Raw genomic sequence first — 18,309 nt, 5'->3', positions numbered from 1 at the left:
CAGTCATCCCAGGAATTTGGGATTCTTTCAACCCTCTCTTTTGCAAAGGCACCTTTCTTAAAAACTAATAAAAACCTTTTGAAGAAGCCAGGAAGGGGCTGCTGTTATCCTGTTCTACCCAGTCTGAGTTATTGCTTCCCCTTTTGTAAAAGCCTGCGGTTCTGTAAAAGCTGGAGCCTGCTTCTGCAGCTTGATTCAAACTGACCAATGAGAAAGGTCCCCATGGGCTGGAACTTTTTTTTTTTTTTTTTTTGTAGAGACAGAGTCTCACTGCTCCGCCCTCGGGTAGAGTGCCCTGGCGTCACACGGCTCACAGCAACCTCTAACTCCTGGGCCTACGCAATTCTCTTGCCTCAACCTCCCGAGCAGCTGGGACTACAGGCGCCCGCCACAACGCCCGGCTATTTTTTGGTTGCAGTTTGGCCGGGGCTGGGTTTGAACACACAACCCTCGGCACATGGGGCCGGCGCCCTACTCAGTGAGCCACAGGCGCCGCCCGGCTGGAACTTTTTGACCAGAGATAAAAAGGAGAAGACTGAAGCAGTCCGGGAACATGGCCATTTTGAGACTCTGTGTCTGCTGGTCCTGGGCCGGCTGAAATAAAACCAGCCCTTCCTCTTTCAAACGTGGTGTTTGGGTTCCCTTTCTCCCCATTGGGTCTCGTCTTCCCGCGTCACCACTTGTGAGACTGCTAGATGAAAAGTTTCTAATATTGGAATTCCCTTCAGCTATTGAAATTGTAAGAAAAAACCGTTATTTATTTATGTGTACGAATTTATGGGATGCAATGATAGCTTTGTTACGTGGACATGTTGCATAGCAGCAAAGTCAGGGCTTTTATTATATCTGTCACTCAAATAATATATATTTTACCCAGCGAGTAATTCTCATCCTCCACTGCTCACTCTACCCCTCCCCGTTATTCTGATAAAGATCCTTACTGGAAGGAAGCTGCTCCTTTTCTCTGACTCACTGAGCAGAAACGAAACCTAAGCCAGTTGATGGGAGGAGTCTCTGCACTGTTTTACAAGTGCTCTCTCCCAGGGGCGATAGCGCGCTGTGAGACAGCCAGCACTCCTCCGTTATTAAGGGACTTTATCCAGGGTCTTTTCTCCTTGTTATGTTTGGAAAAACTTCTTTTTGGAAGCACTTTAGAAGATTATAACATCCTGCAGCTCAGCTTCTGAGAGCTAGCCTGATTTCTCTTTCTACTCAAAACACATATTGCTTCCTGCATTTCAAGATCTCAAGATCTGGACTACATCGGAGAAATTTTCAGGGAGGTGAGTGCGGTGGTTTCATTTAGGTAACTAGAAAGGAATCAGTATTGGTGCTTCCTGGTGGGGGGAGGGGAGCAAGAGGAGTAGGGCTGACAGGAGCTGTACTCTGGAAAGTGAAACCTGCCATTTCTTGATTCTGCTCCTTTAATACCTCAGAAGGATAATAAACATTTTTTTTTAATTTTATCACAACTGAGATTTGAAAAAGTGGAAATGCATTTGAAACACAGAGAAAGGAAAGGATCCCCGCAAGCTTTAATGGCCAAAAAGACAGCAAATTTGGAGAACAGGGAGAGTAAATCTCTCAAATCTACTCTGCTTTGGTTACAAACACAGCAGTTTTTTACGGAAAGTTACAATGAAAAAGGCATCTAGAGAATTATAACTTAATCCAAAACTTTTTCTACAGCAACATCAGAGTAACATTTACTCTAACAAGGAACACTATCTTTTCCGTCCCGGTGTTGATACTCCCTAGGACTGTTTTCTCAATTCCTTAACATACACATCTTTATGGTCTGGGTCTGGTATTTGGCGGGAGCATGGAAAAGGAATGTTGCTTAAGCAAGGTGAGGGTGGGGGTCACAAGTAGTCTTCTAATTTTAAATACTCCTACTTTGTAAACAATCCAGAAATAAGGATAAAAATAAAAAACAGTAAGAGTGTGTACTTTGGAGAATGACTTTCATTTCCTGAGACGTTTCTCTTTGGTTTAGGAAATCAGTATGTTTACTTTCTTTATCCTCAAGTATCTAAAGAGAAACTTAATATATTTTTTACCATGATTTTATGGTTACAATGATTTTATGTTCACTATGATCAAAATATGAAAAATGACAAATAAATACTCCTTGCCGGGAGGCTAACAAAAACTTTAGCCTCAAACCTGAAAGGGGGGGCAATCCACCGGCAAAGATCTCACAGACCACCAAGGCTTGTAGAAAGGTTTTCATTGATGAGGGAGGGATGCTGCAGAGCAGCACCAAGGAGGAGAGAAAAGAAGAGAGAGAGAGGAAGGGGGGGGAGAGAAGGAGACTGAGAAAGACAGAGAGAGAGGAGAGGAGAGAGAGAGAGAGAGTTATATAGGTTCTGTTAGGGGAAGTCTTAGAATGGCAATGGGAGGGCAGAATAGCCAATAAGGAGTAACTACCCTGGCCGGAAGAGGCTTAGGGGCAGGCCATAGTTAATCTTGGTCTGTAGAAAGTAGGAGGGGCTTTTCTGGGGCAATTACCTAACATTCCTCCCTTCTTGATTTATTAAAAAATAGAGGGTTGGCCTTAGGATAGGGGACATAGAGTTCTCTCTTCTGTACTTTCTTCCTGCTGAGAGGAGCTCATAGTTTCAATTGGCCAATTATGAATTTTTCTGTTGGGAGGATGTAAGTTTTTCTTTTCAGACTGTTCTTTTAGCAGTGGTTGTTTAGAAGTGGTGTTTAGGAAAGTCTTGTGGTTCGGAGTAACTTAGTTCATTCACGAAGAACAGTTTCTCTTGTTGTAGGTTTGGAGTATCATCTGAGTACCTGTTGAGATAACGTTGAGAGTTGAGTTTGAATAAAATGAGTTATTGACTAGGAAATGTTAGCTGTTTCTGTGTCTATGTTAGCTGTGATTTTCACTGTTGTTAGTAAGGGAAGTTATGGCAACTTGGGGGTTCATTTTTCCTATTTGCAAGGAAATTAAGAAGGGAATAGATGTTTTGCTTAGAGTCACGTAAGGTGGGATTATAGAATAGGAGGTTATCAACATACTGAATTAAGGTTGAGGGAGAGGAATTATAGGATTGGAGGTCTTGTGCTAATGTTTGAGCAAATAAATGGGGGCTGTCATGAAATCCCTGGGGGAGTATAGTTTAAGTAAGTTGGGAGGGAGTCTGAGAAGTAGGGTCAGTCTATGTGAAGGCAAGTAGGTTCTGGCAATTAGGGTGTAAGAGAATGAGCGTAGAGTTCATGAGTTTTAGATTTTGTATTAAGTGATAGGTGTCATTGGGTTTTTTAATTACTAGTATGGGAGTATTATATGGTGAGTGGGCAGGTTGTAAAACCCCCCTTTTTTTAGGGGATCTTGTATAATAGGTTGGAATTTCAGGAGATTAGATTGGGAAGTAGATATTGATGTTGAGAAGGAAAAATAGAGGGTTTTTTTTGTTTTTGTTTTTTAGTTTAATAAGAATTGGAGAGCAGGAGGCAATTGAAGGGGTTTTAGTATCCTATATTTTAGGATTTACTTGCTCTGGTGGAATGGGATAGGGCAACGAGTTTTTTATAGCTGGGAAAAGGACGAGGCAGAGTGAGGCAGAGGGAGATGGGTCAGCATTTATCAATTTAAGATTAAAAGTTAGGGTGGTACTTAATTTGGAAAGTATGTCACGTTCCAGAAGGGGAACTGGATACGAAGGCAACATTAAAAAGGAATGGATAAATGAGAAATTGCCAATTATGCAGTGTAAAAAAGGAGTTTGATGTACATGGTGCGAAAAAACCTTTACTGCCAACAATAGAGGTGGGCAACAGGGAGGTAGGACCTGTGAACTCTTTAAGAACTGAGATGCTAGTTTCTGTGTTTAATAGAAAGGCAATCATCGTACCTGCCACCATCAGGGTTACTCTTGACTCCGTAGAGGTAATCTTCGTTGGGTGAGAGAAGCCAGGGTCCCGTTAGTCTTCAGAAGAGGTAACTCCCAGTATATCTGCTTGTAGGTGCAGTAGGTTGGCTGTCTCCATGTCCTCTCTGAGCCAAGGGTCAGTCAGCCTTCCAGTGACCCTTTTTTTTTGCAGAGAGGAAATGGCCGTGGTGGAGGTTTGGGGCTGGGGCAACGTATCACCCAGTGGCCTTCTCCATCACGTTTGTAGTATGATTCAGGTGGTTGAGTCATGAAGCTGTCTTTTGTCCCTGATTACTTAGGTAGGTTAGGAATGATGGCCTTAGAGATACTGTAATGTTTTGAGCTAGCATTTGATAATTTTGGGTTTGAGATTTTTTATTTTTCCTTTGGAAAATATCATCCTGTCCCGTGTAAACTTTAAAGGCCATGTTTAAAATTACACCCTGGGGTGCCAGGGGTCCTTGCTCCAACTGCTTTAGCTTAAGTTTGATGTCGGGGTAACTTTGGTTAAAGAAATAAGTTATGAGAACGTTTTTCCCATCTACTGTTTTAGGATTTAAGTTAGTATATTTAATAAAAGCCTCGGTAAGGCATTGGAGGAAAGTTGAAGGATTTTAGACTTATCTTGTATGATTTCCTGTAATTTATTATAATTGATAGTCTTTTGGCGGAAGCTCTAAGTCCACAAAGAATGTAGGTAATAAAAGTGTCTCTATTTTTTCCTTAGTATTATTATTATTATTCCAATTTGGCTGGGCGTTAGGGACTGTAGTGTCACCTGTAGGATGCTTATGATATATGAAATTGATTTGCTGCCTCTTTCGCCCTCTCCCACACTCGTTTGCACTGTTAGAGGTTACAGTAGTGGTTAAAAAAACATTATGCTAGGTAAGTTGATAGGATATAGTAATACACTGTTATATGGTGGTACTGTAGGATTATTATATGGAGGAGCTGGAGGGAGAAAGGAGTAAAGAAGTCCTGGAAGAGTTTCTTGGAGTAGTCGGAAGTGGACTGAGAGACCATACGGAAGAACTGAGTGCTAGTTGGAGGGGAGGAGTTAGGAGATGAGCTCAGATTGGTTGACGGGAAAGTAGGAGGGACAGAGGGTGGAGGTAACTGTGTGGTTGAGGGAGGAGACGAATATGGTGGGCCAGAGCAAAAATTACTCCCGTTTAGGAACCGGCAGCCACTCGTTTGCATGGTGGAGGTTTATTTGCTGCGTCAAATAGGTTTGGTTTAGGAAGATAGAGCGTAGGAGAGCCCGTTACTAGAATTTTGGAATTATCTGTACATAAATTAGGCTTGGTTTTAAGAAATGAGAAGTCTTGAACATAGGGGACCTCGCTCTATTTGCCAAGGCACTTACAATAGTTATATAAGTTTTGAATTAAAGAAAAATTAAATAAAGTGGTTAAACCTGGGTAGAGAGTTTCTTAATTCTTCCAGGTGGTGTAAGGAGCATCCCAGGGGGAGTTAGTGGGCTAGAATGGCTTGCACTCATGGCGATTCCTCGCAGAAATAAAGCATGAGTAGAATCACGCCAGAACCAGGACAAAGAACAAACGTCTTTGTTACTTTGTTGCTGGCCAAGAAAATGAGAACACAGTCTAGGCTGGTTGTCACTGTACACTAAAGCAGTGTCAGGCCCTGGAGGCTGTGGAGAGCTTGCGACCCGGTGCCAGAAATTTTCGTGCGAAGGTGTAGAACCTCTGCGCTAAACCATGCAAGGTCAAGGGGAATAGGGAACTCAAGCCTCGAGAAATGGGTGAATTGCCAGGAATGTAAGCAACCCAGCCCACGATTAGGAAAAATTTACTCCCATAGGGGTAATCACCAAGTCTGGATGGGGCCAGTGGTGGGTTCTGGTTAGAGCACTTTGGCAATTGCACGCAAACGGGGAGTGCGAAAGGAAGATAGGCTGCTTCCAGGAGCTAAAACCCCATGGAAGAGGTGAAGTTACCCTTGGGAGTGTTCCCTAATTACATCCCACTTCTGACACCAGATGAAAGGGAGGGGACACACTCCACTGGCAAAGATCTCACAGACCACCAAGGTTTGTACGAAAGGTTTTTATTGGCGAGGAAGGGATGCTGCAGAGCAGCACCAAGGAGGAGAGAAGAGAGAGAGAGGAGAGAAAAGAGAGAGAGAGGACGGGAGGGGGGGAGAGACGGAGACTGAGAGAGACAAAGAGAGAGGAGGGGAGAGAGAGAGAGAGCACGCATGGGAGAGAGAGAGAGTTATATAGGTTCAGTTAGGGGAAGTCTTAGAATGGTGATGGGAGGGCAGAATAGCCAATAAGGACTTACTGCCCTGGCCGAGAGTGGCGTTAGGGCAGGCCATAGTTAATCTTGGTCTGTAGAAGGTAGGAGAGGCTTTTCTGGGGCAATTACCTAACAAAACGAACCCCATATTCCTATTTCTCTTCACCAACATTCCCCACTTTTACTGCTAATTTCATATTTATGAAATGGACTTTAAATGGAAATTATGGCTATTATTCATTGCATTAACTTTAGGATTAAATCTCCTAAAACTAAAGCAAGCAGCACAATTAGTGATCCAATCTGGGACACCTTGAATGCAGCAGCAAACAATCCAGAAGAATAAGGGAACTGGCCGCAGCGATTAAGGCTCAAAGCCACCCTGTATTGGGAAGCCAAGAAAACAGTTCAAGATCTGCTGTGAAGAATCCTTCTCTCTGTTTGATACCACAAATCCCTCTTTTAAAAACCTCTTTTAACTTATTTTCAATTAACTGGGAGTTATTAGATAGGCTAAAGCAGCACATTCCTTTGAAATCGTCACAGGTATGGTTGTGTCTGAGGAATAAATAATCTATTACAGCCCAGTCTTCTAGGCCCCCTCCCTGATTTGCCCCAGCTCCATACCCAGGGAACCTAGGGCCTGAGGGGTGGCATTTAATGCCTTCACCTTAGAGCAAGCCAAATGACCGATCACACTGTTGAGGCCAACGACCCTGGCCAGCATGACAAACTCAGATGGGACAGTGTATTCAGCAGGACTGAGGAGTTGCAGGTCCCTGCTGCAGTCACCTGACAACTGAGTTCTCTGGCAACTTGAGTGAGGTTAGGCAGGAAGTCCTACATAGGAGGCAAAAATACAGTTAATCTTCCCAGAGCATAGGGTCCTCTTTTGGCATTTTCTGGCACATAAGAGAAGGCCTATCTCCCACATAACAAAACCATCCTCTGGGCAGCTTGATGTGCCCATTTGCATGGAGACTGTTGTGCTTTTACTGCAATTAAGAAAAGTGAGTCATCCTGAGCAAGAGCAAGACCCTGTCTCTACTAAAAATAGAAGAGCAGCCAGACTTTGTGGCAGATGCAGTAGTCTCAGCTACTGGGGAGGCTGAAGCCAGAGGATCTCTTGAACCCAAGAGTTAGAGGTGGCTTGTGAGCTATAATGATACTATACCACTCTACTCAGGGCAACAGTGTGAAACTCTGTCTCAACAAAAAAAAAAAAAAAAAAAAAAGAGGAAGTTGGTAAGGTTCAAACAAGAAGACAGGCATCCTGAAAACTTAACACACTCTTCACTGGGGTGACTGTTTTGATCTAAATGAAAAATATGTCCCTCTCTTTCTCTCTCTGCTGATGGGTCCCTAACCAGTAGATGGATATCCAATAGCCCATGGTCTTTTGGGTGTTGGCAAAAGAATGAAATTTCTAGTCAATTCTGTAGAGATACAGACTCCCGTTGAACATGAGGTAAACTCCTGTTGAACATAAGTTCCTCGGCAAGGCAGAAGTCAGACACATTACATTTTGAACAAGATTAAGTCCACATGTTTTCATTTCTCTGAAAAGGAATGATATCTTGGGACAGTCCAAAATTTAAACAAAGTAAAAAGAAGAAGTCACTGCCAAACATCTTCTTATCTCTGATCTTAGTTTCTCCGTCACCTGAGTCTGGCCAGGTGTCTGGTCTCTCCGAAGGGTAAACTGTGGTCCTGGTGTGCTGAGTCCATGCCTTCAGTCCAGCCACTTGTCCTGCAGTGGGAGTGGTGAGCAGAATGTCTCTGGGCCTGCTTTTCTTCCAGTTGTTCCTCAGGTCCGTCCCTCCTGGTTTTCAGGAGGACCTTATCTCCAGGCTGGTCAGGGTATATATTGCCTAAGGGAGAAGGTGAGGATCTGGGGAGGAAAAACCGATAAATTGCAGGCAAAACTTGTTGGATATGCTGTACACATTTTTGAACCTTGAAATCATGTTCAACTTGCGGGGCTACCTGGACTGAGGCAGTATGGAAGGGTCTTCCATAGCCTGTTTCATAGGAACTTAACTTAGGCCTGCTTCTGGGGGCTACCGATCTGCAAAACCTGGTCCCAGTGTAGATGGGTCTCCTGGCATAGTTTGGCAACATGTTTCTTTAAAGTTTGGCTCATCTTTTCAAATTTACCTGACAATTGAGGTCTCCAGGCTATGTGCAATTTCCACCGGGTTCCCCCCAATTTGCTTACTCTTTGTGTTACTTCAGCCACAAATGACAGACCATTATTACTCTGTAGGCTCTTTGGAAGCCCATAATGGGGAAGGGGTGGATCATTTCTTTTAGCAGAATTTTTACTATGTCTGGGGCCTTTTCAGTTTGGATGTGGAAAGCCTCTACCCACCCTGAAAGTGTCCACAAGTATGAGAAGTAAATACAGCCCATGGGTCAAGGCCATCTGGGTAACATCCACTTGCCAGTCCTCAAATGGTCCCATTTCTCAATGTTGTCACAGGAGTTCCTTATTCTTGTTTTCAGGCCTGGGTTGTTCTGTAGGCAGATTAAATGTTGAGAAGTCACTTCTTTAATTATTTGGGTCAGGTTCCTTCCTTGTAGCCAGGATCAGACAAACTGAGTTAAAGCCTCTTTTCCATAATAAGTCATTTCATGTCATTGCCTGATGAGTTGGGAGGCCAAAGCCTCAGGCAGTAGCATCTTCCTTAGTTATCTAATAGCCAACCAGCACCTTCCTTTTGTAACTTTTCCTTCTTAGCCCACTCCATTTCTGCCTTGTCATATGCTGGTTGAAAGTCTGGCAAGTCCACTGGTGGCTTTTGTCAGTTGTAACCTTGTGGCTCGTCATGCTTCAGCATCTGCTGGTCAATTCCCTCTGGCAGTCAGGTCCATGCCCTTTCAATGTCCCTGGCAGTGCATAACTTCCACCTTACAAGGGAACAAGACTGCTTCTAAAAGGCGGAGGGCCTCTTGATCCTGCTTCATTTCTTTCCTTCCTATTGTCAGCTGACCTCATTCCCACCAGATGGCCCCAGGTGCATGTAAAAGTAAACAGGAAAACCTTCGGTCTGTTTAAGTATTACCAACCTTACCATCTGAAAGTTCCAAGGTTCTGGTGAGCGCAATCAACCCAGCCATTTGTGCTGAGGTTCCAGGAGGGAGAGCCCTTCCATAGTGACCACTGCACGTCCTGCCCTCTGGGTTCCATTTTCAGCATAACTACTTCCATCCACATACAAGGCCCAAAGAGGTCAGGCTGTCTGGATTGCTCAGTAATTTCAAGACATAGATATCCTAAGGGTTCTTGATCGGGAACTTGACAACTTTCCAGGCAGTGAGAAAGGAATTAGCAAGGTCATGAAGCACACAAATACAAGGTCTGCTATTTCCACAGCATCAGTTATAATGAATACAAAAGTATAAGAAGTAAAGAAAATGTGGATATTCAAGGTCCTCTGAGTCATTTTAGGAGTAAGAAATTTTTTAAAATGAAAACAGGGAATCACAAAGAATGTCAGTGAAATAAAAATGTGGCTTAATGAAAGAAAACTTACATAAATCCAAAAAAATCAAGCAGCTAATGAGATCATTTCAGCTAATAAGTTCTGTAACCCTGCACCATAGATTGCAGAGATGTTCATCAAAGTGGTGGTATTAAGGACACAGAGGACATGGTCAGCACCACAGCAGGCATTACGTGAATGAGAGCCACCTAGGAAAGAGATAAGGGAATTGGGTTGGGACTCCAGCTCAGAACTCAGAATGGTATTTGTTTAAGGTAGGAGGCTGCAGACCATTTACCCTTAAACCAGTTTAATGACAGTGGGAATGGGAAGAAATAGGAACCAATAGGCAGGCATTGGATGATGGCTCCAGCCCCAATACTGGATGAGACAAGGAACAGAAACTCTTGTGCTGTATAGCCCATGCTCAGAACTCCATAATGATTGCCCATTTCCATACCTCCTTCCACCACACACAACTCAGCTATCCTCATAAAACAGGATGAATTCCATAGATGTTTCTAATACAGCAGCTCTCAACCCTATCTCCACAGTGACCTATCAGATAATTAAGTCCCCTTTTGTCACACCCATCCATGGAGAAAACCTTGGCTCCTCAGGTCGGCACAAACAGTCATTTAAATTGTGTACGTGTATAATATTGTATGCCATTTTTCTCTTGTATGCTCACCTGTGTCTTCAGAGATGGCCAATGAATGCTGGAAGATTATTCTGATTAAAGGACTAGAAGAAATCAATGATGACCAGTTTAAAATGGTCAAGTTCTTACTGACAGATCCATTAAAACTGACTTCAAAAATGCAAGATGAATATGGCAAAGTTCAGTTTGCTAACCTGATGGTAAAGAAGTTCCCGGAAGATGCTGGTGTAGACAAACTGATAAAACTCTGCAAAGAAATAGCATCACTTCAAGCCTTTGTTGACATTCTTAAAAGAGAAAAAGCAAAAGGTAACAGAGAACACTCCCTCCCTGCCACTGTCCCCAGCCCTTCTCAACCTCGAGTAGAGCCCCTCCTTGCACATAGGTGGCACATCCCTGTCATAATTTATGTCTCAGTGGCCTTGATAGTGTTGTTGCTTTCTGATTGCAATAGATTCACAACATAGAGATTTCTAATTCTAAAGCAGTTTGCTGTGTTTTGGAGGGTGTGTTTGGAATGCAGTGAGAGGGAGTTGAAGAGAGACTGAGATTTCCCATACCTTACAAAGATGAGACCATGACAAAATAAAAATTTAAAATTTGTTGTTTATATTTGAAAGTAAACTTTTAACCAATTAATGTATTTGTCCCATTGAGACTATTTAATGCATCATTAACCCTCATGATAAAAGAGGCAGTAAAATTTGAGCCTACTGCTAAGAAGCATGCTCTTCCCTGTCATAAAAATCATTGAGTTAGTATATGTGTATAGAATGCGTGTGTGTGTACACACAACAGAGCCTCAGTCGTTGACCACCTCCCTACCATTGACCACCTCCTTAACTTCACCTACTTTTCATACTCAGAAAGGAAAGTACATGTACTCATCACTACAGTTCCTATGCTGACCAACTTGTTATAGTCAATTCGATGATAACTTATAGAGGTATTACTGTGTATATATATTCTTTAAGTCAGGAGTCCCAAACTGCCCTATCTCACCTTGAAAATCTGTCTCGCATCTGCACTCACTGTTCTGCCATGTGAACAGGTTATCTGGAGAACAGCACTAAGCAGCACCAGGACAGTCTTTGATTTTCAAAAGGAAATGATGGAGACAGGACTGGGGAGGGGTTGCCTGATGTCTTGCAGTTCAGAGGACAGGAAGGAGGTGCTCAGGGCACAGGGGAGGGGTACAGGAAGCACCGAGCACCACGAGAAGGTGTCTGTGCCTGTGCTGTGACTGTGGCCTCGGTTCACCTTGAGTCCAGGCTGGGCTGGTGCAGTGGAGGCACCTGAAGCACCCCTGAGCCCTCAGCAGGAGCTGAGAGGAATTAGTGGGGCTCTGTGAGACCAGCAGCGCTGGGCTTATACATGTCCTCTTGTTTTCTGCATTAGTTATGAAAAGGAGATCCACACCAGCAAAAGGAAAACCCCCCTCCAAAAAGAACAAGCAGGACGAAGACAGTCCTGCTGTACCTGCACCCAGCACAAGCAACACTGTCAAGTCTGAGGGAGCAGAGGTGATTCCTGGACCTCAGGTGAGACTGAGGAAGAGCAACAGGTGTCAGGTTACATAGAGGCAACAATTTGTATAGAACTGGAGACCATTATCCTAAGTTAAGAATGGGAAAACAAATATCACATATACTGAAGGTAACTTTCATTCAATCTCTCCATCAGGCAGTGATGTCTTCATTGGTTTCCCATCAAGTTTAAGATTTAGTAAATTACCTAATAGTTGATTGTTATCTGATAATCGATCATCTTCTTTGTGGAAGGTAATGAAATAAAAACTTTAGTAAACCAATGAAAGTATGTATGACCTAGGTACATCTTCAACCCCACTGGAGAGAAGTGGTAATTTAAGAATCAGATAGGAAAATGTTTTGCCCGTTTTTATAAAATCCTAGTTTTATAATCTCTCAACAGAGGTAAAAAGAGAATTGAAATGATTTGTGTAATTTTTCCTCTTACTTTGTTTAAACAAATGATATATGTTAACCTCTTACAACTGGCCAGGGATGGACCAAAGCCACTCAATTTTTGATAAGCAAAAGCCTTTTGATAAACATAATAAACCTACTTCCCAGTAATGTAAATGTGCTCTGCTTCATTTGACGCTGGAAGGTAATAAAGGGAAAATCAAATTACTTTCAGAAAAGAAAAACTACAGGCAAAGGAAAGGATAAGACCAAAAAGAGTAAGGTGTCAGAAGAGCAGCCTCAGCCATCCTGTCTTCCAGGAGCCAGTATGCCCACAGCCATTGGCCATCTCTCACCTCCCCCGACCTCAGCAGATCCATCCAAAATGTCCTCAACTAAGGTATTCTCTTCCTGCCCCCTTTGCTTCAATTTCTTTTGTTAAAAATACACTAATTTGATATTATCTTCTACTTAAAAATAACATCAATAATTAGCAAATTAATCAAACATATATACTGAGGTTTCACTACCTTGCAATATTTTGCTTTCCCAGGGATATGAATATTACACCTGACATTATCGCTGAATGCAGAATGTTTTCTGTGATGAGTTGTTTAGGATAGGAAGAGAGAGCTCTAGGGTCCATGACTGTACAGGGGATTCAGGGGTTGGTTCACTGTCCACTGCTCCCTTCTCTTTCACACCTCTTCCCTTTGCTCCTAGTCTGTTCAAGTTTCTTTGACCAACACCTTACTCCTTTCTGTTACTTGCACCTGGAGACCACTTACTTGGCGATTGCTACTCACTATATAGATCCCAACATTGTAATTTTGTTCTTAGAAAATCCTCGAAGACTACAATCAACCTGGGCAATACCTTCATGGTGTTCTCTGATAGCACTGTTAAGTTTCACAGAGTTAAAGGGGTACAGGTGTTTCTATTATGTGGACCACTTTTGTAATGCTCGATTTATGACTGCAGGTGTTGCCATCACCCGAATAGTGTTCATTGTACCCACTAGATGGGATTTCATTCTGCCCCACTCACCACTGCTTGATTACTAATGAGGTTTTTTTGTCCCCAAAGTGTTAAGGGTGTACAGATGTTTCTGTTAAATGGCTTGAGTTGGTGCTATAAATGTGACCATCACCTCAGTGGAGATCTCTATACCTGATAGATGGGTTTTTGCCCTTCTCCTCCTCCTGCCTCCTCCCTGGTTGATTTCTACTGAGTTTTACTTTTCCTTCGTGTACTTCCGTGCCCATCAGTTAATTCCAATTTATTAGACAGTATATGTGATATTTGTTTTCCCATTCTTAACTTAGGATAATGGTCTCCAGTTCTATACAAATTGTTGCAAAATGCATTGATTTCCCTTTTTATGGCTAAGTAGTATTCCATATATATATCACATTTTGTTAATCCATTCATGAATTGATGGGCACTTGGGTTGATTCCACATTTTTGATAAAATAACTTCTATTCCTTTGAGTAGATATCCAGTTGTCAGATTGCTGAAACAATTAGTAGGTCTACTTTTATTTCTTGGAGGAATTTCCACACTGTTTTCTATGAAGGTTTTACTAATTTTTAGTCCCACTGTACAGTGCATAAGCATTTCTTTTTCTCTGTATCCACAACAGCATTTGTCATTTTTGGACTTCTTAATAGAAGCCATTTTAACTGGGGTAAGGTGTATTTAATCAGACTTTTTAATAGCAGCCGCTCTAACTTGAGTAAGGGCTATCTAATTTTTTTTATTCCCTGATGAGACTTTTTCATAGGTTAATTGGCCATTTGTCTATCTTCTTTTTAAAAGTGTCTGTTCATGACTTTTTTCTGCTTATTAATGGGATCGTTAATTTTTTATTGCCGATTTGTTTGAGTTCTTTGTAGATTCTGGATATTAGCCCTTTATCAGAGAATAGCGTGCCAATATTCTCTCCCATTCTATGGGTTGTCTGTTTGCTGTACTGATTATTTCCTTAATTGTGTAGTAGCTTTTCAGTTTAATCAAATCTCAGTTATTTATTATTGTTGTTGCTATAGTGCTGTTGGATTCTTCATCATGAATTCTTTGTGCAAAGCAATACCTATAAAAGATTTTCATATATTTTCTCCTAGAATTTTCGTGGTTTCAGGCTTTACATTTAAGTCTTTTATCTATCTAGAATTAATTTTTGTGAGTGGTGAGGGATGGTGGTCCTGTTTTGTTTTTCTGCATGTGCCTATCTAATTTCCCCAGCACCATTTATTGACTAGGGCTTTTCTTCCTCAATGTGCATTATTGTCTGCGTTCTCTTTTCTCTTTCATTGGTCTATGTCTCTTTTTTGACCAAGACCACACTGTTTGGTTACTATTATCTCTGTGTATAGTTTGAACTCTGGTAATGTTCTGTGATGCCTCTAGATTTATGCTTTTTGCTTTAGATTTCTTTGACCCTTGGGGCTCTTTTCTGGTTTCAAATAAAGCAAAGAGGTGTTTTTTTCTAGATCTCTGAATATGATACTACATAATAGTATCTTGTTGGGGATTGCTTTGACTCTGAAAGTCATTTTGGGTGATATGGACATGCTAACAATGTTGATTCTATCAATCCATGAGCTTAATTTGCTTTTCCATTGGTTTGTGTTGCCTGAAATTTCATTCCTCAGGGGTTTGTTGTTCTTGTAGAGATCTTTCACCTCCTTGGTTAAGTATATTCCAAGTATTTCATTTTCTTTGTCGCTGTTGTGAATGGTATTGAATCTTTGATTTGACTCTCAGCTTCTATACAATTGTAATTGTTATATAAAAATGCTACTGGTTATGTACGTTGATTTCTGTATCCTAAGACTTTGCTGAATTTGTTTATCAATTCCAGGATTTTCTTTTTGCAAGTATTGAGTCCCTATAGTTACAAGATCATATCATCAAGTGAAAAGTGATTGTTTGAACTCCACTTCCCAATTGAGATACCCTTTTTCTTTTTCTTACCTGAGCGCTCTAAGACTTCCAGTACTAACTTGAATATTAGTGGTGACAATGGGTGTCCTTCTCTTGTTCTAGTTCTTAGGGAAAACACTTTCAACTTTTTCCCCATTCAGTATGATGTTGATTGTGGTATTCTTATATATGGCTTTTACAATCTTGATATATGTTCTTCTATGGGTAGTTTGTTGAGCATTTTTATCTTGAAATAGTGCTGGATTTTGTTGAATGCTTCTACATCCATTGAGATAACCATACAGTCTTTATTTTCATTTTTGTTTACATGGCAAATCACATTTATTGATTTAAATACGTTGAACCATCCTGGTATCGTGGGAGAAGTCCACTTGGTCTGGGTGGAATATTTTTTCAGTATGCTGTAAAACTTGGTTTACTAGCATATTGTTGAGGAATTTTGCATCTATTTTCATAAGGAATATTGGTCTGTAGTTTTCTGTGTTTACTGTGTTCTTTCCTGGATATGATATTAGTGTGATACTGGTTTCAAAGATTATGTCGGGGAGAATTCCCTCCTTCTTGATATTATGGAATAATTTCAGTAATATGGGTACCAGCTTTTTGTTGTCCTTTCCTTCTTATAATAGTTTTTTCTTAATACAAGATTATTTCAGAAAAAAAGTACTAAAGTCTCGCAACCAGGCAATCAATAAAAACTATTCAAATTTAAATCACCATAATTTATGCAATAATATTTTTGCAAGTATTGAGTCCCTCTAGTTACAAGATCATATCATCAAGTGAATGCTAGTATTAGCATAACATTATTACAGCACAATATTATACTACATCTTTTCAATACCCTCTCAGATCTCCTTCTGTGCAACTATATACACAACTTTTCTGAAAATGGTATTATATAATATATTGTCTTATTATTTCTCTTTAAGTAACTGTCCAATTCCCTTCCTGTGTGCTCTGTATTCATGTGACTCCTTCTAAGGTTGCAAATTTCTGTTACTACTAATACTCTCATTTATGAGTCTACTGTTAACTGGTTAACTTGCACCGGGGGAAGGACTTTACAAAGTTAGACTGACCTGGGCACATTAATGAGAAGTCATAGCCAATAAAGTCCAGTCACCCACAGGTGATCACTGTTTGTGGTATCCCAAACCAGAGCACACCACAGCCTGCTGGATTTTGGATGACCCCCACCCAGGCCTCTCACAATTTTTCTTAGGGATTTTTCTTAACAATTTTTCTTTTTCTTATTGATAAACAACTTCCCCTTTATATAAAGTGTCCTTCTGCAATTTAAGAAGACCAGAATGTTATAGAGAAAGGATATTAAAGATGAATTCTCCTGATCTCAGGTTTCTGACAGCGAGCTAGAGCCCTGACATTGGGAAATACTGTGATGGTGGAAATGGCAGTCCCCAGAGTGTCTCTACTCTGTAACTGCTAATGTTAGAGTATTATAAAAGCTTTAGGTGACATGTGTTCCCACCTGTTGCAACAATACCAAATGCTTTTTAATGGAGGAACTATGAGTTATGCTTTCAAAATTCCCTGTTTAACTGGTGATAAATCTTCACATTTGTGCTTTGGGGTAGGCACCATTTTTCATTTTCAGTGACTTTTGATTTTATTAGTCTACTTTGATGTTCTTACACTTTAACCTGTTAAGAGTTAGATGACAATCTATTATTTTTTTTCTAAAACTTCTTTAAAATTCTTCATGGCAATGTTCTCCAAATTCACTGCTCTTCTGCTAGTCTTATATTTTACTTCTTAAGGATTGTTTTCACAAAATGTTCTCCTGCTTTTCACAAAGGGTCCTCTGTCACTTGCCCTGACTGTGACCCCAGTTCAGGACTTGCTATCCTACCCTGCTCAGTGACCCTCCATTCTGGCCACAGCTCTTTACATCTGTAAATGTCGTGCTGAGGTTACTGAATAGTGGTTCAGTATTTCCCATTCAAAAATTTCCTTTTTTTCTCCTGTGCTATCATACATAGAGGCCAAAACCACAGGCCAAAGATCCAGCAGCCGCCAAACCAAATTATCTCCAGAAAGGCCCAATGACAGTGATGGTACTGAGTGCAGCAGATCCATTTGAATATGAGTCCTCAGAAAAGGAGAAAAAAAAAATGTTTCATGCTATAGTGGCTACAGAAAACAAGTTCTTTCATATGAAGGTTTTAAACATCAAGTTAAAGAAAAACTTCACCAGAAATAAAATCCTTACTATATCAGATTATTTGGAATATAAACGTCTCCTAGAGGTAAATGAAGCCTCTTCTGTATCTGAAGCTGGTCCTGACCAAAAGATTGAGGTTCCAAAAAACATTATAAGCAGAGCAAAAGAAACCCTGAAGATTGATGTTCTTCAAACACAAGCTGCGGGAACTATCGTATATGGATTATTTATGCTATGTAAGGTAAGTGCTCAAAATTGTTTTGTTTTGATTCTCCACCAACACCTGAAATTGAAAGCATTTTGTGGTGCTAAATGAAGTTTTGCTTTTTTACTGAACATAAGAACCCAGGTCTCTTTCAAGACCATTAACAAGTGGATAAAGTCTTCTCTCATTAAAGATTGGGAATTACAGAAACTGTCAGTATACTCCCTTCCAGGTTTTCCTTCTCAAAGTCTTACCCTGCACTTCATCAGCTCTACAATGTATTCTAAACCACAATAATTACGGACGTTGTTGGGTCTAGAGTCACACGCAGACACTAAACTTATATTTTTTGATTGTTACTTCAACTGTAACAATAATCTCTATTTTCATTTCGATTGAAGTATTATCCTTTGAGGTTGGAGTTCTGGCGTTTAAGTCAGAGCAAGAAATGAATTAACTAATCAAGTCTGGGAAACAAAGGCAATCAAGAGTTAGGACAATGTTCTAAACAAATGAAACTCATCCATCTATAAAATAAATTGAACTGAGAAATATAAATTTGATGATACGTCGAAGGTCAGGTAATCTAAATGCTTCATTTAGATATGTCAGTTTAAAAAAAAAGAGCACAGAGTTGTTTTCCTCCTATGTTAGACAATTTCATGAAACTAATTACCATGAGCCATTCAAGCCCCTATAAACCATCTCTGCCTTATTGATTCATGTAATTTCTCATATGGTCAACATCTCACAGCA

The 18,309-nt window shown here is 40.8% G+C and overlaps 1 protein-coding gene across 1 annotated transcript in view; it reads left to right on the top strand.

The window, feature by feature from the left end:
* Positions 1-775: 775 nt before the first annotated feature.
* LOC128596037 (gamma-interferon-inducible protein 16-like) overlaps positions 776-18,309 on the top strand; it is a 46,113-nt gene continuing 28,579 nt past the window's right edge. The window contains exons 1-5 of the mRNA XM_053605379.1: positions 776-1,283; positions 10,334-10,600; positions 11,690-11,832; positions 12,452-12,616; positions 17,167-17,589. Of these exons, the coding sequence (XP_053461354.1) occupies positions 10,336-10,600; positions 11,690-11,832; positions 12,452-12,616; positions 17,167-17,589 (996 nt within the window). The 5' untranslated portion in view covers positions 776-1,283; positions 10,334-10,335. The remainder of the gene's footprint in view (positions 1,284-10,333; positions 10,601-11,689; positions 11,833-12,451; positions 12,617-17,166; positions 17,590-18,309) is intronic.

This window comes from Nycticebus coucang, chromosome 10, assembly GCF_027406575.1.
Source record: "Nycticebus coucang isolate mNycCou1 chromosome 10, mNycCou1.pri, whole genome shotgun sequence".
Classification (NCBI taxonomy): Eukaryota; Metazoa; Chordata; class Mammalia; order Primates; family Lorisidae; genus Nycticebus; species Nycticebus coucang.
Note: the sequence above shows the minus strand (reverse complement) of the source record. Positions and strands in the feature narration are given on the sequence as shown.